Genomic DNA, 15,044 nt, shown 5'->3' on the forward strand with positions numbered 1-15,044 from the left:
ATACAGTAAACATAACCGCAAAGATACTTGGTAACCATGGAAACATAACAACGACGTCATTCCATCAAATACCTTACTATAATAATACCGGACAGCTATATACTAGCAGCATTGGCGTGAGTGCGAAAAATCGCTGACCTGACATCTAGCACAGAGGGATGGAATTACGTCCACAAATACAAATAATAACATAGCGAGATTCGGACTATTGTTTAAAACGTGAGTTACTAATGTGGAATAATATATGAAACACTTAAGAAATGTTGAATAATATTTAATGTAAAATTATTATCTTATATTAAAGCTGCATATTATGAGAAATACTGCATACTTCATATTATTTTCCCTAATTAATTGTTACATATTTTTTCTTTGGTTTACCGAGACAAAATCAATCTGATATTAGGAATGAATTTACAGTAATGTTTTATATACCCATTGCTGACAACTGCAAAGATAAAATTGATACTAATCTGATGCTTGTAATAATTAGTAAAGGCATGTGGACAACAATAAAACTTAATTTGATAAAACCTTAAAATCCAATACATTTTAACTTCTATTTATTTATTAGGTCTAAATAAAAAAACTAATTTGTATTTTTCTATCAACACAAAGACGAAGGAATTAGGCCTACTAAAGAATGTTGTTGAATTACGTTTTATGAACTGTCGGAAATCGAAAGTACGATTTGGAGCAATTTGGAATGCTGCAATTGTCACAATTATAAACAGCACATATACACCTGACATTTTAACACTAGTACTAATTCATAAAACTATTAACAAATTAACTAGCCCAGCAACAATATACATTGCAGTTGATTACAGCTTGTTTCGCGAGTATCTTCATCCCGGCAGGTAGGTAGCAGCACCAGCGTCGTTCGCATGTAAAACTGCTAGCTGTCCGGCATTATTATAATAAGGTATTTGATTTCATCAAAGTCTGTTGTAGACTTGAGCGCTCTACGATTGTATATTGTTTCAATGTAAGCATAAACATGAAAGTCGAGAGTTTCGGTAATTCTCTAGCATCTTAGAGCTTTCTGGTTGTGCTAATTGATGGCGTTACATGTCAACAATGTGCCGTTGTCTTCAGGTTTCTACCCAACGATAGCACCGATACTTTGTACTTTTTCATATTTTGAAGATTCATCACACTAGCATTCATACAAATTTCCATACTCTAGACACCCAGGAAACTTTTCTTCAAGGAAAGCCGAGCCCAGGATTCGAACCCGGGACTTCCAGACCTGGAAGCCAGCATGCTGGCTACCAGAACACAAGACAGTCTAAAGCTTGGGGTTTTCAGACTGTCCTGTTATCGTCTAACGGTAATGATAATATCATTGTTATGTAAATCGTTGTGAATCTATGGTGCGCTGTGAAAAGGGTGTAAATCAGAAATTGGTGGGTCTGCCTTACGACCTCCATGTGAATACAGAAATGTTCTTCTTCAGAAGGTATGAAGGGCATATATCTGTCCTCTTCCGTAGTGATGTAGGGCGTCATAATGCTGCACCCGTGAAACTGCACGTACTATTAATGCATCTGATGATGTAATGTAGAACTCCAAGTATTCCATGTTATTACTAAGGCTGAATGAGACAGACTAAATCGTTTTAAATGTTTCTGCCACACGGATATGTTTCGGTCAATGTAGAGTATCCACCGCCCACTGAACGAATATTTCACACTTTTATCACTGCCAATGTTGCGCTATAAACCAATTTTCGGCAATCTAATGTAAAAGACTGCCTACAAATGTTTGGAAAGTTTCAGAGAAAATACACAAATTCAATCTTCTAACACGATTTTCTTGTTTTTAAATTAAGTAATTTGCTTGGAGACATCGTTAGATATAGGCCACTCTTACACTAAACCTGGAGTAATTTAAGCTTATTAATCAGATATGATTCTACTTACTGTTTTTTTATATGCTCACCGGTATGTAATTTCTATTTTATACATATTTCATTGTTATTGCCCATCCAACGATCATTAAGAACGATGAATACTACTTAATATCTCCTATCTTTCTTCAAATAGTATTTATATGTTACTTTCATTTGTTTTCGTAAGTAACAATGATGCACATTGGGAGCAACTTATAAGAAATTATTTTCCTACACAATCCTCGCTATATTCACGTTGTTTTGAAATGATTAATCGAAGATGGTTTGCTTATTGTTTATTACACGCACATTTGTATGCAATTTCTGTTCCATACGTTTTTTTTCTATCCCAAGATCATTTAGAATGGTGAATATTATTCATGCTTGTTTTCTGTATTTCTTAAAATAATGTTATGTGGCATGTTAGTTTTTATTTGTCGTTATTTACGTAAAAATAATAATAATAATAATAATAATTTCGTACTCACTCCACATCCCTATATTCACATTTGTTTTTCAGTGATTTATTAAAGAATGTACCGGTATTTAAAAGACTAATAATTTAGAAACATGTTACATAAATCATCCCTGTGCCAAAAGAGAATGCTCCCTGGACCAAATATCGTATTTTGCAGTGGTACTCATTGAAATGGGTAATACCGTAATATAATAATATAATATTATTATCTTGTAGGTAGCAAGATCGATTATTCAATTAATAGGATATTTTATGAGGTTGTCACGACTGAGATATCTATTGTCAATTGCTTTTATTTGTCAGTAGGCCTTGACTGACGGGTATATAAGGACTGGCGCTCTTAAGGGTGCAGATCGGGGTTTGGGATGGCCCACAAGCAACAAGTTATACTAAATATGTTTAGGATTAGTGTAAAACTGGCCTATGTCTCCTATAGTGGGCGGGACATAAGTAACATTCACCTATGTTTCCTTGTAAGAAAAATGGTACAATGCTTATATGGACGTTTTCACTTGATTTTAAATCATCTTTTCATCTCACGGAATTTTACCACGTATTAATTTGCAATCAATGTATTAACCAGTCTGCCCGTCATCGAAAACCCTTTATGACTGCAGAGATATTAAAGGGAATAAGTTGAGAGCAGTCGATATAATTAGTCTACATCTGCCATTTTAAAATCTGACTTCAGGATCTGCTCATGTGGTCAGAATGGTGCAAGGACACAAAATTGTAGTACACGTCTTCCTCTGACTCAAATGGAACCAGATTCGATTCCTGGCAGAGGGTCTCGGTATGTGTCATGCCTATCTTACATTTTATTAAGAGATGGCCTTGCACCATATTAACCACATGGCTGAGGAGCCCCGTTACTTGTGAAGATCTAACAAGAGTGGGCACGAAACGGGCCAAAGATTGTAACGTTTTTGACTAAATCCAGAGGAGTCAGGTTCGATTCCCCTAAAAGAGAATATTCCATTAGTCTCCTACAGATATTTGGTGTGCGGCTTTGCGGTCATTCACAATGATTTGCAAAAACACTGACATCAACTTTACCGTTAGACGATAACATGGAAGTTTGCAAACTCCAAACTTTCATGTTCATGGTTACATGATCTTAAAACAACACACAGTCATATAGCGCTGAAGTATGAAACAGAATATTATGATGAAACGTAAACTATAACTTAAGAATGCAAACATTACCGCCTCACTAAAAATACTAACACCATTGAAGGCCCATTCACAATGAAAATTAAACATAATGTAAGCGTCAACTTAAGGAAGTAAACGTTACAGGAAACTCAAGAACTCAACCATCATTGAGGATGGGAATATAAACACAACCACAAAGATATAATCCGACCAGAATGTTATTACCCCTGGGCCTTGACGGCGCTGCTGTTCGTATACACTACGTCATGTTCCATCGATAGAAAGCCGCTGATTGTTGAGGGGACGGACAAATGTGTACACAGATAACACATCAGATCACAGTATAAAGAAGATACAGTAGAGACAACTCTTGTCGGCACCTTTGATGTTGTTGGTACTAAAATCAAGCTTAGGGAGGTCTAGTTCTCAATGAATCCAACCATGTCGCTAGTATCGGCAGCGCTAACAGCTGATTTTAGCGATCAGCTGTTCAGACATGCTAAACTTTCAGATGAAACTTTGTATTTACTGTTGTAATTATTTCTTTGTTCTGTAGTGATATTTGTGTCTTATTATGTAGGTCTAATGAAAATCCACTTTTTCTTTTCAAAATACATATAAAGTTGCAGTGTTCATGATTGAAGTAAAACATACTATTAGCGAAGTGCTTACTGTTTTATTGTTTCTTCACATCCATTGCATTTCTTTTCATATAATGTTATTAGCTAGTCAACAAAATGTTATTATATCCATTGTTGACGTAACTTCATCGAAACGAATGTCATGATCTATGTAGCTAATGATTCAATATTACGTTACCAACATAAGCATCTACCAGTGACTTTAAAATTAGCGTCAATTAGTGAATATTTTCATGATGTTTATATACGGAAGTAATTATTATTATGGTTATGTTGCCATTCCTTTGCCTCATGTCTTTCAAATTGTTAAAAGATGAGTAATAAATCTTTTCAGTTAATATTAAATTATGCCAGCCTGTCGTAGATGGAGAACCATCTGGTGGAGGTTCCAGAAAATACACCCAGTTTCGTGACATGCGCACTCAGAATTTATTCCCACGAAATGGGCTAGTTGACCTTATTGTATCTTCTTTATACTGTGATCAGATCTGTAATAACATTCTGGTGGGGTTATACTTGGTAACCATGGAAACATAACAACGACGTCATTTCATCCTATTCTGTTGTATACTTTAGCGCTCTACGATTGTGTGAACATAAACATGAAAGTTTGTAGTTTGGAGACTTTCATGTTAACGTCTTACGGTGATGTTAACGTCAGAGATACGTGAATGATCCCTTTTGGTAACCTGACCGCAAACTTCTGTGTTTACATTACGTTTATTAATTTTCATTGTGAATGGGCCTTTGCAGTGAAGACGAAATGGGTCAAAGTACCCAATTTTTGAAGTAGATGACGATGGTGATCTCCAAATCACCAATTTCCCGGTACGTACATTTTATTAGAAGACGGTGCTTTTACGCGGTGTTCCGTCGCCGCCAGTTCACGACGGGCAACAATGCATAACTGTTGGGCAGAAGGTATTAACAGTCTAGTATATACAGTCACGAAGCTTGAGTTGTGAGGGTGCTAGGAACAATAGACTGTGCCGGTACTATTTCGCATTGTCTGTAATGAGGCGATATTAGCGATCATAGTGGTTGGCAACCATCTATGGATGCATATTTGCTATGTATTGAGCTTCGTGACTATATACCAGACTGTTGTTATAATATGTCCTGATTGTGTTTAGTTGCTCCTTCGATGACAGTTCCAGTTCTGCACTGGACTGCAATCTCAATCCAAATTTAACCGTACATGTAATAGCTCGACATGACGTTATTCTAAGCGTTCAAAATGAGAAATCGTAGCTGTATATCAAAATCCGCTATGTGTATTCAAACAGATCTTTGGAGAGAAAGATAAAAGCCTCATCAGTTTAAATTCCCTTGATTTTCAAAGCTGCTTTCGGTATAATTATAACCCTTACGTAAAAATGATTAAATTATAACGAAAGTAGTTTCGGAAATCAAGGGAATTAAAACTATTACTTCTATTACGTCATACTACTTTTGACCAATAAAACTGTACGGAACGACGTGTTTCAACCAATCACGGCTGCTTATCCTACAAGTCTGTCTGATCCTCTAGTAATGTGGTCTTAATATTCCGGTGAAGTTGCACGAAAGTTGGATAGTAAGGGTGATAGCAAAGAACAAATTGAAAATGCCGTAGTCTAAATAAAGGCAACACAACACTCCCAGCAGTAGAGAAATTTTAGACTAAATGGAATGGCCTAATATAGGAGGTAAAGAATTAAATTATATTTATAGGGCGATTATTGAAGCAAAGATATTATACAGGGTGAGTAACAAGTATGGAACAAAGATTATAACTTCCTTATTTGCAATTTTATGAGGAAACTATTTCTACAAAAGTTGTAGGAATATTTTGAACATATTTTCAAGTACTATGCTTTTCATTTATAAAGGGGTGCTAATGAGTCTTTTCTTTTAAATGGCACCATGTACATATTTTCCCATTTTTGGATTCTTCAGACCTCAGTACGTACATAATCATATTTTTTGTCATTTATAAACTACTCTTTTATAAAAGTTACCTCTTTTGATGGCAATGTATGTGTACTGAATAAAGAGAAATTTTAATGCTTCAGTACATCAATTTGAGGAGGCTTTGGATTAAACAATTGCAGACAAAAACTAATAGAAACAAGTGAATAAAGCCAATAAAAACAAATGAATAACAATGGTTAAAATTAAACAATTTCAAAGACAGATTTATGCATTTTTGGCAGTAAATGGAGGCCATTTTGAGAACCTTCTTCGAACTGAAATCAACACATGATACAACACAACAATGCTAATTTTAATTTTAATGGGTTTTGTTGCTTTAAATCCATGTATTGCATTACTATTGCAGTTAAATTTCAATGGTGCATATCCTACAATGTGTTTTTTTTTAATTATAACTTTAAATAATATTAATATTGTTATTCAATTGTTTTGATTTGTTTTTTCACTTGTTTATATTAGCTTTTGTCTGCAATTGTTTAATCCAAAGCCTCCTCAAATTGATGTACTGAAATATTAAAATTTCCCTTTATTGAGTATACATACATTGCCATCAAAAGAGGTAATTTTTACAAAAGAATCGTTTATAAATGGCAAAAAAAAAAAAATGATTATGTACGTACTGAGGTCTGAAGAATCCAAAAATGGGGAAATAAATACATGGTGCCATTAAAAAAACAGACTTATAGGTACACTCTTCATAAATGAAAAGCATAGTACTTGAAAATATGTTCAAAATATCCCTACAACCTTTGTATAAATAGTTTCTTCATAAAATTAGTAATAAGAAAGTTACAAGCATTGTTCCATACTTTTTACTCACCCTGTACAGGCCTACAATATAGAATCTTGGAAAATGCTTTTCCCGAGCATATATCGATAGAATAAGAATCAAAGTTTGTAAAACCGTTTTATATATTCCATGGAATTCCTTAAATATTGTGGCAAGACTTGAAATGAGAATGCGAACTACGTTGATTAAGAAAATTAAATACTAATTTCGGCTTTTATGGAGGAAGGGGAAAATCTATACCTTAGAGATTATTTATGTTAAGTCCAAATTTAGAGATTATGGGGATGGGAGCTACTTTGATTAAGAAAATTAGATATTTATGATGTTTATGGAGGAAGGGGAAAATCTGTACCTTATAGATCTGTCCTGGTACCACTGATTTCGGATTCAATGATTTCTTTCAAAAGAAGAGGAAAATATATTACAGATACTACGATTAAGTCCCACATAATTCTGATCACTTATATTTTTAAAGGTATGCTATGATTCCACTATATAAAAATAAAAGGAATAGGTTTGTAACGTTACCGGTACCAGGTATCAAAGAAAAAACATGAAATTTTCTTTTTTGCTGTATCCTAAAGCCGATCAAATGGACGTATCTTACAATAGGCCTACTCTTGTGGCACAGATATGCTATCGAGATAAAATGTATGCAATTTGTGCACAAGGCGAAAATAAAGTCTGACCAAAGGGAATTAGAATGCAACGGAAGTTTGTAGTTACAAAGCTTATAATATACAGGGAGAACTGCAGGTGATGTCATTAATTTCAGCGCTTTTTAAATATTTCAAACAAGAAAGGTTAAAATAATTTTGATCGTTTTTGCTTCCTTTTCGAGATAAAAATTGTTTTATATGAAACATTTCATAGCGTGTTTTGGGACAGCCATTGATTTAATTCCCAATATGATCAGTCAATTTAAGAGAGCAGTGTATTATGATAATAAATGATTGAAAGAATTTTAGTTTTGTCCTTTAAATGTGCCCGTCTGGCCGCGAAACAAGGTGGCCCGGGTTCGAATCCCGGTCGGGGCAATTTACCTGGTTGAGGTTTTTTCCGGGGGTTTCTTTCAACCCAATACGAGCAAATCCTGGGTAACTTTCGGTGCTGGACCCCGGACTCATTTCACCGGCATTATCACCTTCATTTCATTCAGACGCTATATAACCTAGATGTTGATACAGCGACGGAAAATAATCCAATAAAATAAAAATAAATTTAAATGTGCAGTAATGTTATCTGAACAAATATAACTTTTCGTTCTGCAATAGTAATATGCGTTACAAGAGCGGTATGTTGAAGTTTTCATGTTCGAGGAAAAGTTTGAAAAAGCGAAACGTAGTTAAGCTTTTTTAATTTCCGAGAATTGAAAGAAAACATACCGCTCCTGTATCGTACATTATTTTGTGCGAAGATCGTTTATTACATACCTGAAAGTGGAATTTCTAATTAGTTGCAATGAAATCTCCATCTTGGTTTCTGTTGAATGACGGCAAATTTGCAAAACAAAAATATCTATCTTCAACATTGTTGCTTTAAAATGTTTTCTGTGTTTACTATACTCCAGGAGGCCGTGATATACGTCTGTCTTTTTTCCCCTAGTCTATAAATGCGAACTTAAAACAAACGGTTAAAGTTATGTAATGATTTATTTTTCATTTTAATATTATTATTTATATAACATATTGCAGTAATAACATCGGCATCTGGAATCTTGTTGATTTTTTCACGGCTTCCTTAATGTTACTTGCATCACGAATGCAGTAACTTTAGTGGAGTTGTAGAGTTTACTTAATTTTTGCAAATATTTAAAAACAATAATTAACATTGCAATTTAGGTGAAATTGCAGTGGTAAGTTTCCAATTTATAATTATTACTATGTTAAACGTCTCTAAAAATATGTTAAAAGCCTAAAGCAGTAAAATCAATATGTCACTTAAGCGGTAAGAAGAGGGAAATTGTTATGTGTGTTAGGTTGGGAATACTGAATGTGGAATTTTAGACTTTCCGCGGATTGGTTTTGTGCGGAAACCAAGCAAATACGCACGATCTCGCACAAACGAATTTTACAATGTTAAATTTATTCGGATCAAATTCCTTAAAGGACAAAACTGAAATTCTTTCAATCATTTATTATCATAATACATTGCTCTCTTAAATTGACTGAGCATATTGGGAATTAAATCAATGGCTTTCCTAAATACAGTATGAAACGTTCCATATAAAACCATTTTTATTTCGAAAAGGAAGCAAAGACGATCGAAATTATATTAAACTATTTTGTTTGAAATCTCCCGAAGAATACATACTTTTTAATAAGAATACATAATTTTTAAGGAACCCGGAGGTTCATTACCGCCTTCACATAAGCACACCATTGGTCCTTATGCTGTGCAAGATTAATCAATTCTCTAGCATCATATCCCACCTCCCTCAAATCCATTTTTATTTTACCTTCCCATCTACGTCTCGGCTTCTGCAAAGGTCTTTTTCCCTCCGGCCTTCCAACTAACATTCTAAATGCAAAGAATAACTCCTTCAAATGAATTACGTTTCCTCTACTTCAGTATATTGTAGATGGTCGCGTTTAATTGAATATTTCTTAGCCTCCATGTCAATGTCATCTTTACGTTTGAGGTGCCTTTCTGGACAACAGTGTTGCATCGTGATTTGCCGGACGAGTTCTGGGAGAGGCGGAACATTGCCTAAAAATCACTGGGCATGAAGCAATTTTCGATTTCAGCAATACTTTGAAAGAGGTAAAAAGCTCGGTTTGAAGCTCCATCTACGTAAGAGGCGGACATCTGTCCAGGGATATCAGCGAAGTTTGAATACGATAGCTTCACCCGCGCATACACATATATTGACGACCACGATATTATATTGTGTGAAGCAAGCACATTTATAAAAGTCTGCCTTGTTTGCACAGAACTGGAGTTATCTTCGTCGACTGAACAGTTCGACCGTGTTCATCCTGCAACTGAACAGATATTACATCGAATTAGCTACGCATTGTTGTCAAGATCTTGACACGTCTCTCACCCTGGTTACACTACCAATGAAGAGGTTAAATATAAGTCTGTGTTGTGGCATCCCTGTCGTCTCACTTTGGCACAGACCAGCAGTCCTCCCTCTACTTAGTAGAGACTGTCAGAACTGGAGTGCCGAGTAGAACTCGTAGCCTACTTTCCTCTTGAATGCCGTGCCAGAAATTAATGATATGGAAATGTAATAAAAGGAATCGCAGTGGCCGGGGTTCGAACCTCGGCTTATCGTCTGGGTTTGCGGCTGTGGGGTAGGTTTTCCTCGCGTACTTCGATTCCCCCGCCACTCTCAGCAGAGACTAACCTGTACGAGTCTAACATCTGCCTTGTACAAGAGTACAGCTGAACGGCGTTACTTCCTCCAGCAAGCTTCCGGATGGGTTAAGTACAGGTTGCGGGGGCGGTGCATGTCACCACACGGAGCACTTGTGCCGGGGATTCATGGGCGAGCCCAGCGGGCACTGGAAGGCGCGGGCGAAGTCCCACGAGTTGGACAGGGGGCCCAGCACCCGGATGGGGCCCGGCGAGTGCACGGACGAGCGGATCTTGGTGAGGGCGTCCTCGGGCCTCATGGAGCCGCACCAGATCTGCGCGTAGTTGAGGAAGAAGAGCTGGTCGTGCGTGAGTTCGATGCCGGGCAGGCCCGGCTCCTCGCCGTGCGCCGCCACCCACTTCTTGTAAGCGCGGAAGCTCTGCTTGAGGCCGCCGTTGTCGGCGATGTTCTCGCCCTGGGTCATGCGTCCGTTCACGTACAGGTCCACCTCGTCCAGCTTGTACTTGGAGTACTGGTCGATGATGCACTGGGCTCGATCCCGGAACGCCCGGATCGTCGCGTTGTTCCACCACTGCATCATGTTGCCGTCCTTGTCGAACTGCCGCCCTGCATAACATTACCACATTATCATTATCATCATCATTATCATTGTTATCATCATTAGCATCTTGAACATTAAGCAAAGATTGTAGAGTGTATTGATTTCGGCACTTTCTCTGATTTTCAAAAGGCAGTCTACGTCATCGAAAAGTCTAGAGAAATCAAGTAAAAGATTAAAGGCTCATTCACAATGAAAATTGAACATAGGTTTCATAGGTTGCAGCCGCCAAATTACTCTTCAAGGAACGACCACTCTTATAAATTGAGGGAAAGAAGGCAGAGGACGGACACTGGAAAGTTTTCTTTTCTCAATCGTACTATCAGGGACTGGAATGCTTTACCTACAGACTTACTAAAGGCTTTACCAACAACCAAAAATGCATTTAAAAATAGGCTTAAGGACCTTACTAATAGACGGTAATTATACACAGTATTTAAAGGGTGTAAATGATATGTTGTTATAGAAGTGTTGTATCAGTGAAGAATTATGTTGTGTCAGTGAAGTGTGTTGTATCAGTGAAGAATTATGTTGTGTCAGTGAAGTGTGCTGTGTAAGTGAAACGTGTTCCTGTCAGTGAAGCTTTATAGTTTATAGTGGCAGTGCAAAGTATTTGAACAGTGAAATGTTTTTGAAGTGTTAGTGAAATCAGGATAGAATCAGTGAAATGTGTCGTAGTTCCAGTGCAGTGAGTGAGTTGACAGCGAAATGAGTGTAATGTTGAAAGGTACTTGTGCAGATATGAACATATCATACTCGTGGGTTTTAGTTTGGTCTTAGTTTTAAGATACAAATTAGATTTATTTCAAATGTTATTTTAAGTGATCGTTTCATTTAATTTAGTATATTCCCTGTTGTTATTATTATTATTATTAATTATTGTTAGTATTAATTATTAGTATTATTATTAATTGTATTTTTAATTAATAAGTTTATTATTGTCATTATTGAATGAAATTAGTTACCACTGCCACCGGGTATATACCCACTGCAGTGTGAATAAATATACATACATACATACATACATACATACATACATACATACATACATACATAACGTAAGCGTTAACTTAAGAATGTAAACGCTACGGTAAAATCAAGAAGTCATACCATCATTCACGATGGGAACATAAACATAACAGCAAACATACTTGGTAACCATGGAAACATAACAACGACGCCATTTCCTCATATTTTGTCGTATATTTAAGCGCTTCACGATTGTGTTCTGTTTGCAAATCACGTAAGCATAAGCATGAAAGTTTGGAGTTTGCAGTCTTCCATGTTAACGTGTTACGGTAATGTTTATGTCAATGCTTATGTGAATCATTGTGAATGATCCCATTTGGTAGCCTGGCCACAAACTTCTGTGTTTATGTTACGGTTATGTTTAATTTTCATTGTGAATGGGCCGTAAAGACAGAAAACATTCTCTAGCCATTGAAACCTCAAAGCATCGGGATTGAAGAAAACAGGAGATAATCAAGTCAGACGAGGCGTCTGGTTCATAAAATTTACTGCAGCACACACTAAATCTTTGTTACTACTAGACTAGTTACTGCGCTTTGTTTCGTGTAACTACCGAAGTAATAGTATATTGCGATGCAAGATTGGGAATTGCGTTTTTCAAACCCGAGGAAAAGTTTGAAAAACGAGGGAAGCGAGTTTTTCAATTTCCGAGATTTTGTAATCCACTTCACAAACGTGTATTGTACAACATTTTTTGCACGATCATATTTTTAAAATTGCAAATACAATATATTTTGCATTGAAAATTTAGAGCAATATTATTCCAGAGCCTTCGCAAAACTGCACTGTAATGGTAACTAAGCAACAATAAGTGCACTGTAATGGGTCTATTTCAGTATAGTTTTATGTTATGAAGAATGGATTCCCTAGCAACAAGTTTCTGTATGGAAATTCTAACTTTCAGGGCCTAACAACAGTAGCTGTAAATACAGCATAAACACGATCGAGCAAAAAATAATTAGGGCTACCACAGTAACTGCTTAGAGAAACTGACATGCACTTTAGTTTTTAACCAGATTATACAGAAAGGTATTTCATATTATATTTTAGTGTGGTTATTTTACTTTAGGCAAATGAAAAGTTTGTTTTACTCAACTCTATAAGTGGGTAGAATTATTTGCTAGGGTCGATATATCAATGTCGAATTAAAAAAAAAATAAGGGGAAGAGCCTTCAAGTGATAAGGGTGATATGGAGAGGAAATCGCCATATATGGAAGACAAAGAATATATAGGCTAAAGATAGACTTTGATATCTTGAGATAAGACGAATTCAAGAAGGGTTTTAGGATCACATTCAGTAATTTAAAATGGTAGATCTAATATAAAACATTGGCCCATACCGCATGAAATCATGCCTTAAAACAAAGCAGCAATTATTACAAATAGCTGTGTTTTGTAAAATAATAATAATAATAATAATAATAATAATAATAATAATAATAATAATAATAATAATAATACTAATACTAATACTTACTTACTTACAAATGGCTTTTAAGGAACCCGAAGGTTCATTGCCGCCCTCACATAAGCCCGCCAGCGGTCCCTATCCTGTGCAAGATTAATCCAGTCTCTATCATCATACCCCACCTCCCTCAAATCCATTTTAATATTATCCTCCCATCTACGTCTCGGCCTCCCTGAAGGTCTTTTTCCCTCCGGTCTCCCAACTAACACTCTATATGCATTTCTGGATTCGCCCATACGTGCTACATGCCCTGCCCATCTCAAACGTCTGGATTTAATGTTCCTAATTATGTCAGGTGAAGAATACAATGCGTGCAGTTCTGTGTTGTGTAACTTTCTCCATTCTCCTGTAACTTCATCCCGCTTAGCCCCAAATATTTTCCTTAGCACCTTATTCTCAAACACCCTGAACCTATGTTCCTCTCTCAGAGTGAGAGTCCAAGTTTCACAACCATACATAAGAACCGGTAATATAACTGTTTTATAAATTCTAACTTTCAGAATTTTGGACAGCAGACTGGATGATAAAAGCTTCTCAACCGAATAATAACAGGCATTTCCCATATTTATTCTGCGTTTAATTTCCTCCCGAGTGTCATTTATATTTGTTACTGTTGCTCCAAGATATTTGAATTTTTCCACCTCTTCGAAGGATAAATCTCCAATTTTTATATTTCCATTTCGTACAATATTCTGGTCACGAGACATAATCATATACTTTGTCTTTTCGGGATTTACTTCCAAACCGATCGCTCTACTTGCTTCAAGTAAAATTTCCGTGTTTTCCCTAATCGTTTGTGTATTTTCTCCTAACATATTCACGTCATCCGCATAGACAAGAAGCTGATGTAACCCGTTCAATTCCAAACCCTGCCTGTTATCCTGAACTTTCCTAATGGCATATTCTAGAGCGAAGTTAAAAAGTAAAGGTGATAGTGCATCTCCTTGCTTTAGCCCGCAGTGAATTGGAAAAGCATCAGATAGAAACTGACCTATACGGACTCTGCTGTATGTTTCACTGAGACACATTTTAATTAATCGAACTAGTTTCTTGGGAATACCAAATTCAATAAGAATATCATATAATACTTCCCTCTTAACCGAGTCATAAGCCTTTTTGAAATCTATGAATAACTGATGTACTGTACCCTTATACTCCCATTTTTTCTCCATTATCTGTCGAATACAAAAAATCTGATCAATAGTCGATCTATTACGCCGAAAACCGCACTGATGATCCCCAATAATTTCATCTACGTACGGAGTTAATCTTCTCAAAAGAATATTGGACAAAATTTTGTACGACGTCAACAAAAGTGATAATAATAATAATATCTCTGTCTCCGAAGCGATGTTTGTCATAAAGGTATGTGGCTTATCATTACTTGATATATTACCAACAGAGACGGTAAATTTGATGATTTCTGCCCATTTTACTTGTTTTGTGTTTCTGTTTCCAGAAGTAAAGTATTTGCCCAATGAAAAGCCCTTGCTTTGTAAGAAACATAATTGCTTCTAAGCTTTATTGTTCATGGAAGCCATTTTGAGGATTAACAAGAACCATAGCCTCCAATGATAGCTACATGCCAGCCTACCAGATTGTGTACTATAGTGAAAATGTTACTAAGGCAGTCAAAATATATGAAACATGAAAATTAACTTCTGCACAAATCTAAATTTACTGTAGTAAACTAT

At 36.1% G+C, this 15,044-nt stretch overlaps 1 protein-coding gene across 1 annotated transcript in view; it reads right to left on the reverse strand.

The window, feature by feature from the left end:
- Positions 1-10,103: 10,103 nt before the first annotated feature.
- The window catches only part of LOC138700893 (neprilysin-1-like), an 81,248-nt gene continuing 76,307 nt past the window's right edge, over positions 10,104-15,044 (reverse strand). Inside the window, exon 8 of the mRNA XM_069827293.1 lies at positions 10,104-10,860. Within this exon, the coding sequence (XP_069683394.1) occupies positions 10,391-10,860 (470 nt within the window). The 3' untranslated portion in view covers positions 10,104-10,390. The remainder of the gene's footprint in view (positions 10,861-15,044) is intronic.

Source organism: Periplaneta americana, chromosome 6 (genome assembly GCF_040183065.1).
Source record: "Periplaneta americana isolate PAMFEO1 chromosome 6, P.americana_PAMFEO1_priV1, whole genome shotgun sequence".
NCBI lineage: Eukaryota > Metazoa > Arthropoda > Insecta > Blattodea > Blattidae > Periplaneta > Periplaneta americana.